At 48.8% G+C, this 9184-nt stretch overlaps 1 protein-coding gene across 5 annotated transcripts; it reads right to left on the bottom strand.

Moving 5' to 3' along the window:
* Positions 1 to 177: 177 nt before the first annotated feature.
* Positions 178 to 8608, bottom strand: LOC123724062 (sphingomyelin phosphodiesterase 5). 5 transcript variants are annotated; one of them, XM_045719218.1, is made up of 8 exons: positions 8377 to 8608; positions 6203 to 7402; positions 5682 to 5757; positions 4249 to 4389; positions 3902 to 3991; positions 3445 to 3508; positions 2687 to 2846; positions 178 to 963 (listed from the first exon to the last, which is right to left on the bottom strand). In XM_045719218.1, exons 2-8 carry the CDS (start codon positions 7379 to 7381, stop codon positions 853 to 855), a joined length of 1821 nt encoding a protein of 606 aa, XP_045575174.1. In that variant the 5' UTR covers positions 7382 to 7402; positions 8377 to 8608; the 3' UTR covers positions 178 to 852. The 5 variants fall into 5 exon arrangements, with proteins under 5 accessions (XP_045575174.1, XP_045575171.1, XP_045575173.1 ...); XM_045719215.1 differs by having other exon boundaries at positions 6203 to 7490; XM_045719217.1 differs by having other exon boundaries at positions 6203 to 7487; positions 8365 to 8605.
* Positions 8609 to 9184: the final 576 nt, after the last annotated feature.

Raw genomic sequence — 9184 nt, forward strand, 5'->3', positions numbered from 1 at the left:
TATTTAATCGCTCTCGAAACCCATACAATCAACTTCTTATAAAGGTTTCAGAATGTATCCATATAACTGTGTTACTGTTCTTGGTTTAATCAGTTTCACCACCCCCTCCACACAGCAAATATTCTTCTAATATTTTTTGGACCACCCTTGTATGCAGTAAGAGACTCAAACATTTGGTGCATTTCAGTGAGATCATTTATTTTCCACACGCATTATCGTGAAATCAGAGTGAAAAAATATAAAATATTATTTTCAGTACCAACAATTTACCAAAACTAAGATTGACTGTATAAAAGTGAGTTATCAATGCCCCTGACCTGAAAAGGCCCACATGTATGTATGTATGTATGTATGTATAAATAAAACTCAGTGAGTCATGTCATTACTTAGCTTAGATTTGGTCTCTGTATGCAGCACCAGCAAATCAATATCAGTTTTAATCCAGCAGCTACCAGACAATGGTACTGTCCAAAACTCTACGTTATTCCCCATAAAACTCTAGTCAAAAGTAGTGCACTATATAGGGAGTCATTTGGGATGCCTTACCATCTCTATACAGGGAATAGGGTGCCATTTGCGATGCACATTCCATCTCTCTGACTGAGGATGCAGGCCAGCTCATCCACAACATAACCCCCAGGCATGTTTCATTGGTCTGTTCATTTTCACAGCAACAATTACAAAGTCAAGTTATTGTTGTACCCGTGTGGTGCATAGTAGATGCCTACATCCCAAATGGCACCCATAGGACTTTGGTCAAAAGTAGTGCACAATATAGGGAATAGTGTGCCATTTGGAATGAAGTACATATCTTTCCCTTCTCCCCAAATGGATTCAGGCTTGGGTTGTCACTCATTCGGACTGGGCAGTGTCGGAGTCCAGGAACACATTGAGCCTCAGGCCCACTGGAATGTGGTCGGTGAGGCCAGCAAGCTGGGTCACAAAGGTGACCTCCTCGATTTCCTATAGCGCAGAGAAAGAAAAGGATGTAATAACACCAGAATTAATAACAGACCCACACGTCGTTGTGACGCCTGCAGCCAGAGCAGCCAGACACACGCTGTTGTGACGCCTGCAGCCAGCCAGCCAGCCAGACACACGCTGTTGTGACGCCTGCAGCCAGACACACGCTGTTGTGACGCCTGCAGCCAGACAGCCAAACACACGCTGTTGTGACGCCTGCAGCCAGCCAGCCAGCCAGACACACGCTGTTGTGACGCCTGCAGCCAGCCAGCCAGCCAGACACACGCTGTTGTGACGCCTGCAGCCAGCCAGCCAGCCAGACACACGCTGTTGTGACGCCTGCAGCCAGCCAGCCAGCCAGACACACGCTGTTGTGACGCCTGCAGCCAGCCAGCCAGCCAGACACACGCTGTTGTGACGCCTGCAGCCAGCCAGCCAGCCAGACACACGCTGTTGTGACGCCTGCAGCCAGCCAGCCAGCCAGACACACGCTGTTGTGACGCCTGCAGCCAGCCAGCCAGCCAGACACACGCTGTTGTGACGCCTGCAGCCAGCCAGCCAGCCAGACACACGCTGTTGTGACGCCTGCAGCCAGCCAGCCAGCCAGACACACGCTGTTGTGACGCCTGCAGCCAGCCAGCCAGCCAGACACACGCTGTTGTGACGCCTGCAGCCAGCCAGCCAGCCAGACACACGCTGTTGTGACGCCTGCAGCCAGCCAGCCAGCCAGACACACGCTGTTGTGACGCCTGCAGCCAGCCAGCCAGCCAGACACACGCTGTTGTGACGCCTGCAGCCAGCCAGCCAGCCAGACACACGCTGTTGTGACGCCTGCAGCCAGCCAGCCAGCCAGACACACGCTGTTGTGACGCCTGCAGCCAGCCAGCCAGCCAGACACACGCTGTTGTGACGCCTGCAGCCAGCCAGCCAGCCAGACACACGCTGTTGTGACGCCTGCAGCCAGCCAGCCAGCCAGACACACGCTGTTGTGACGCCTGCAGCCAGCCAGCCAGCCAGACACACGCTGTTGTGACGCCTGCAGCCAGCCAGCCAGCCAGACACACGCTGTTGTGACGCCTGCAGCCAGCCAGCCAGCCAGACACACGCTGTTGTGACGCCTGCAGCCAGCCAGCCAGCCAGACACACGCTGTTGTGACGCCTGCAGCCAGCCAGCCAGCCAGACACACGCTGTTGTGACGCCTGCAGCCAGCCAGCCAGACACACGCTGTTGTGACGCCTGCAGCCAGCCAGCCAGACACACGCTGTTGTGACGCCTGCAGCCAGCCAGCCAGACACACGCTGTTGCGACGCCTGCAGCCAGCCAGCCAGACACACGCTGTTGTGACGCCTGCAGCCAGCCAGCCAGACACACGCTGTTGCGACGCCTGCAGCCAGCCAGCCAGACACGCTGTTGTGACGCCTGCAGCCAGCCAGCCAGCCAGACACACGCTGTTGTGACGCCTGCAGCCAGCCAGCCAGACACGCTGTTGTGACGCCTGCAGCCAGCCAGCCAGACACGCTGTTGTATTTCCTAGAACACATCCTCGTGGTGTTCCAAGCAATCATTTCAATAACACAGGTGGAGGTCAGGAGTGTGGAGAGGAGAACATGAAGGAAGTCAACTCTTCTATACAGTTGAATTAGAAGGCAGGTGTCTGATAGCTAGCTCATGTTAGCTAACCTAGCTAGCTAACCAGAGAGGGGAAAAGTATGAAACACGTACAGTTCGGCAGTGCTTGGAGATGGAGCTCTCTCTGTAGAGGATGTAGTCGATGCGGCGCCCCACCCAGGGCTGACCCAACTCAGGGTAGACCATGGGACAGCCGTCCAGGGCCACAGGAGAGGAAATGTACTGCTTCCTCAAGTCCTCTCTCTCCAGGGTCCTAGAGACAGGGAAGGGATCAGGGGAACTTAGGACATGTCCCAAACGACACCTTATTCCATATCAAATCATATTTTATTGGTCACATACGCGTGTTTAGCAGATGTTATTGCAGGTGTAGCGAAATGCTTGTGTTTCTAGCTCCAACAGTGCAGTAGTATCTAACACACAATCTAAAGTAAAGGAATGGAATTAAGAATATATAAATAGTTGGACGAGCGATGTCAGAGCGGCATAGACTAAGATATAGTAGAATAGGATAGAATACAGTATATAGATATGAGATGAGTAATACATAGACTAAGATACAGTAGAATAGGATAGAATACAGTATATAGATATGAGATGAGTAATACATAGACTAAGATACAGTAGAATAGGATAGAATACAGTATATAGATATGAGATGAGTAATACATAGACTAAGATACAGTAGAATAGGATAGAATACAGTATATAAAAAATGTAAACATTATTAAAGTGACTAGTGTTCTAAATGATTAGAGAGGCCAGTGGTTGCAATGTGTTGTAGTGCACTACGTTGTTCGTCCAGGGCCCATTGACTACATCCAGTGAATGCAGTCTGAGGGATAGCATACCTTTGAAGATTCTCTGGGGTCCTTACATCCTCATGATACAGAGTAGGCTGTTCCAGCAAAGTGCCTGAACGATATAACAGAGGAAAAAAAATGTTTTGTTGATTTCCACAGATGTGCCTTGCTAAAAAAAAAGATCAAATAAACTCCTTACACGACATAAAACAACAGACAACATAGGTAAACATGGGCTGGGCCCTGTACAGGAGACTGACTATACAAGAGGTTAAAAACTTTAATAATGTCCCAAATGTGCACAAGAGGACATCAAGAAATGTTTGATCATTCCTAATGACTTGTAGGCCTGTATGTCGGCTATGTGGCATGTATCCCAAATGGCACCCTATTCCCTAAATAGCACACTACTTACCTTCGGGCCCTGATCAAAAGTAGTACACTGTACAGGGAATAGGATGCCATTTGGGACACAGCCTAAAGAGCGTGCAACAGTCCAACTCACCAATGACCCAGGGCTTCTCCTGGCCCGGCCCGGCCCTGCAGGGGTCTCTGTACTTCTCAAACAGACTGTGCCTCTGTTCTAGACTGTCATCTGACCAAGGACCAACACACAGAAACATGGAACAATGTGGAAACCTGTTGCATGACATCAAGCCCACAGATACCCATCTATAGAAGACAAACTGCATGCAGAGACAATGTACTCTCTACGTAGACAGAAAGGTATCCAAAACTGACACCCTATTCCCTATATAGTGTACTACATTTGACCAAGGCCCATAGGGCTCTCATCAAAAGTTGTGCACTATAGATAGAGAGAATAAGTTTCAATTTGGGACACAGACGTACCAGGTGAGCAGTTGTCGAAGTTGAAATCCCCAGAAAGCACATCAAACACAACCACCTCATCAGGCTTGCTATTGGTCACCTGGAACTCCTGGATCCACTTGGTGAGCATGTTGAGCTGCTCACAGCGGATCTCCCCTTCACCTGCTCAGCCAATCACAGGACACACAGGGATCAGCTCTCAACACTATTGACTCCATTGCAATAGAAGCAGAGAGAGACTGGTGCTGGACAGATAATTACTGCGTAGTTTATTGGTCACGTACAGAGTTAAGCAGATGTTACAGTGGGTGCAGTGAAATGCTTCTGCTACTAGCTTTTAACAGGGCAGTAAAATGTCAAACAAATACACACATAACAAATCAACAATGAACTGTCAGATTCTGGCTTGAGATATACTTATTCCTGTCACCATATTAGAGCTTATTGATTACTTTACATAAAGAATAAAAAGTATAAAGAACTGTATGTTAGGGGTCAGTGAAGGAAGAATAGGAACTTTGTTTATGGAAAGTTACTGAGCGAGACAATGGGAAGTACAGAAAGTTTGTCTGTTTAAACATGTTATTGCTGAATAGTAATATTTATAAGGAAGGAGGTCTCAGTTCCTGACAAGGCAGGCCAGTTGCTGTGGATCTAGGACCAGGAGGGATGTGGAACTCAACTCAATAAGGTCAACAGTTGAAGAGAAAAGAAGTCTCTGGAGACCAGCTAACTGCAGTCCTATCTCACACACACACACTTCCACGCTCTAATGAAGGTTCTAGACTCATGCAGGGCCATGACAACATCAGTAAGAGGAACAGATTTAGTTCCTGCCTAGCAACAGAGACGGATTGTTTATCTTAGTCATAAAAGGAGGTGACTCCTAGTCAGAAGGTATAGATATGTACTTGTATGTTGTGCTTGCAGCTGAGGCACCCAGTGGGTTGAATAAATGTGGCTTGAGCTTTTATCTAGTTGTCCGTTTGAGTTTTTACTCTGTTCAGAACCTCAACACAACACTATCATAAAACAAATGCAATCTGTGCATATATACACCAAAAATATATACTAAGAGTGATATGTACAGCAGTAGACACTGTATATTACAGTGAGCTATGTCAGGAACCCAGTATATAAATGTGTGGTGTGCATAAACAGTATTAAAAACATGAGCTGGTGCACACCCAGAATAATAGTGTGTGGAGGTGCTGACTAACGGAGAATAAACTATCAAAATAAAGAAAGTCGCTCACTCCATGTATAAACTCCCAGCCATTTAATGGGTATTTCGGCATTACTGTGCCCTCCTCAGGGTGCATAAACAGTGTAAGTGGAATGAAATGTACAGTAGTAGCTAAATTATAATGAGCTATGTGAGAAGTTGTGCTGTAAATAGAGAAGAGGTGGCCATTTTTGATTAAGTAAAAAAAAAATGAATGAAGATGACTTGCCTTCAGGTGCATGGAGGTGTGTGCAGTTAAAATATCCAACCAGCTTCTTCTCTTTCTGATTCTGGCCAACTAGCACCTGGGAACACCCACAAACCATTACTTCACCTACTGGGTATGAACTGTGTTGATGTTGTTGTTTAACCCATGGTAAAATGGAGCGGCCGTTATCATTACAATAACTGACAACAGTAACTCAATACAGTGTGAGCGTTAATGGCAACCAGATGACACCACATTTACATTTTAGTCATTTACCAGACACTCTTCTCCAGAGAGACTAACAGTCAGTGCATTCAATTAAAGTTAGTAGGAAAAAACAACCACATATCACAGTTATTATAAGCAGAAAAAACTCAGTGCAGGCGAGAGGTGAGAAAGACAAGAGCTATAATGACAGTGAGTAGCATAGAATTATAAATTAGAACTGTATTTCTCCTTAATTTAATCAAAATGTCTGCCAATATCAGCCCATTGACTTCATCCTCTCTAGTAAGTAATAGGATCTCGGTGGTGAGTGGTACCTTGGCAGAGAGCAGGCCTTTAGCAGCCAGGGCGTCCTCCCCCCGGCCGTTAGGGAAGCAGTGGTACTGGGCCTCCAGCACTGGGTAACGGCTGGCCAGGAACAGGCCGCTGTTGAAGAACTTAAAGGAGGAGCAGCTGCCGGGAGGCTGGCAGGCGTACACCCCTACATCATACAGTATGTGGTTGAACAGGGGCCCCAGGGTGTTGGTCAGCTTCACAGCTGCCCTCTTATCAAACACCTCCTCCAGACACAGGATGTCCACGTTGGCCGGGAAGAGAGAGGACACCTCCCAGGGCACGTCGTCTGGCCCAGCCTGACCGCGCTGGGCGACCCCCTGAGTGCGTAGGGCCCGTGGAGGGTTCCTGTGGCCCTTCCGGTCCTGCTGGTTGGAGTTGTGGTTGGTGTTGATGACGGGGGCAGGAGAATGGGAAGACTCCTCAGTGTCGTCACAGGGCTCGTACACCACATAGTTTGAGTCACTGGGCTTGGGGGGCGTCGTTGTTGGGACCGCTCCGTCAGCTTGGTCCTCGTCTGAATGGGCCTGGGGTGGTGGCTGGCATGCTGGGTCTGTAGCGCCGTATGAGGCAGGGCTGGTGGTGGAGGGGCCGGGGAGCAGGCTACTGGAGGGGCTGAGGGTGCCACAGCTACTGGGTGAATCCACGAAGATGCGGATGTGTGGCCGGTTCACGCCCTGCACGATGCTCCGGCCGATGGCGGTGGCACGGCGCTGCGTGTGCCCCAGGTTGTTGAAGCGCGCGATGCCGTCCGGCAATAGGCACAAGTTGGCAGAAGCAAAACCAAAAGTGGCCTTGTTGGCCCCTGCCTCAAAGCCCAGGTTCCTCTCCCCCTCCTCGGCTGGTGCTGGTCTCGACGGGGGCTCCTGGTGGTAGGAGAAGGGCCTTCGGGCGGCCTGGAGGGGAGCCCAAAGCAGGAACCCCAGGAAGGCCAGGGGAGCCGTGATCAGGAAGAGGGTGAGGAAGAGGATGAAGCCGAAGAACACCTTGAGAGGGTGGAGGTAACACTCCTGCTCCTGCCGCTGGGTGCGTTCCAGGCTGGTGGACATGCAGACGGCAATGAGGCGGTCCAGGAACCAGAAGCAGGGCAGGATGAGACCCCAGCTCACTGCATGGAGGCCCTCCACAAAGCAGTTGGGGAATGGGGACTCCCGCAGAGACATGCCTCCCTCCTTCAGTCACCTCTGGACACAAATAGGGAGAGCAGGCATCAGTGCTCCCAGCTGCTCACCTCACTCTGGTTATTCACCATCTGACAGACTCTGGAATCTACTAGAAGTAAACGTAGAACAACACACAGACAGGACATGTAGAGGGTGTTTTCAGACCTTTCCTGGCTCGACTAGTGAGGTAAATCAATAGTGCATGAAGTTGCGTGGTTGTCAGGGAAATGACTCCCGTTCAGAAACCAGAATCAACCCAAGGGGGCTGGGCGACAGCTGGTGCGTCATAGTACACGGGATCAATTGGAGTAGAAAGGCAGATTACATTGGCTTACTGGGCTGCGCGCACATGAAGGGCTGGGTTGGTGGATAGACAGACAGACATTGTTGGAAAGGAGGGCAAGAGGAGTAGAATATACGGGTATTTTACCCGAACTACTGTTAATCCAGACGTCACCATCTGCACGAATTCACTAATCGCTATAGCGACAGATGTGTAGTGTACTACTAGTGGTCGGTGCAACGTTCAAAATAGTCCACACAAGGCTCCAAAAAGACCCACACTTTCCGACAATGACGCCCGTCCTGAGTGCACGCATTTCTGCTGACACTGTCATGCCAACCAACATGGGTCATGAATGAATGTGATATCGATTGTTTCTCAAGTTTTCGTTGTGTGTGCTTGTTACTTTGAAATGATCGACTCGCCCCAAATGCTGTTCTCACAACTGACGTGGCGTGGTTAGCTAGCTAGCCAGCTAACGTTAACTTGAAGTACTAACGTTACCTGGCTAATTCAACCAGTTTGAAAATGTTCACTCATTTGGGCTAGGTAGCAGGTGCTCACATGCACAATGTATCATTCATGAACAAGACAATTTTGTCTTACACATTTACATAGCCACACGTTCGTGGACTAATGTTAGCTACTAGCTAGCTAAAATAGGTTATCTGGTTAGCAAACGTTAACATGAGCTATGCACCTTTATTCTTACCTGTCTGCATAGAAGAGTCCACTTCCTTCCTAAAATGTGAATTTATCCGTCTAAATAGATGTAACCATGGCTACTGCTGAGTTGGCCTTGTCATGCTGTGGATATTTTTCATTCAATATTCCTGTATAAAACAGAATACAAGGATTCCAGCGACCAGTGTACGGCTTGTCCCGCGCGGGGAGTAGCCAACTCGTCTAGACAGTATGCGCGTGCGTGCTCGTCTGAAATGACAAGCGAGCTGAACATATTTCCTTATATGAACAGTATAATGGTTTATAGGTATATGGGGTTATTGAGCGCGGATTCGCGCTTATAAACCCAGGATCGTTACAATATTGAAAGGCAACAATTTCAAAGACTTTACTGAGTTACTGTTCATATGCTTCTACACCTGCATTGCTTGCTGTTTGGGTTTTTTGGCTGGGTTTCTGTACAGCACTTTGAGATATCAGCTGATGTAAGAAGGGCTATATAAATCAATTTGATTTGAAATTTGATTTGATATAAGAAAATCAGTCAACTGAAATAAATAAATTAGGCCCTAATCTATGGATTTCACATGACTGGGCAGGGTGCAGCTATGGGTGGGCCCACCCACCCCCTTGGCAGCCAGGCCACCCACTGGGGAGCAAAGCCCAGCCAATCAGAATTAGTTTTTCCCCACAAAATGGCTTTATTACCGACAGAAATACTCCTCAGCACCCACCACCCAGACGATCCTGCTGGTGAAGAAGCTGGATGTGAATGGGCCGGCGTGGTTACACATGGGCTGCGGTTGTGAGGCCGGTTGGATGTACTGGCAAATTCT

Source organism: Salmo salar, chromosome ssa05 (assembly GCF_905237065.1).
Source record: "Salmo salar chromosome ssa05, Ssal_v3.1, whole genome shotgun sequence".
Taxonomy (NCBI): domain Eukaryota; kingdom Metazoa; phylum Chordata; class Actinopteri; order Salmoniformes; family Salmonidae; genus Salmo; species Salmo salar.

Excerpts from the sequence above, each read along its gene's own strand:
- LOC123724062 (XM_045719218.1), bottom strand. The coding sequence starts at position 7,381 with ATGTCTCTGCGGGAGTCCCCATTCCCCAACTGCTTTGTGGAGGGCCTC. Across the intron at positions 5,758-6,202 it reads AAGGCCTGCTCTCTGCCAAG|GTGCTAGTTGGCCAGAATCA; the intron begins GTACCACTCACC and ends GGGTGTTCCCAG. Across the intron at positions 2,847-3,444 it reads ACCCCAGAGAATCTTCAAAG|GACCCTGGAGAGAGAGGACT; the intron begins GTATGCTATCCC and ends CCCTGTCTCTAG.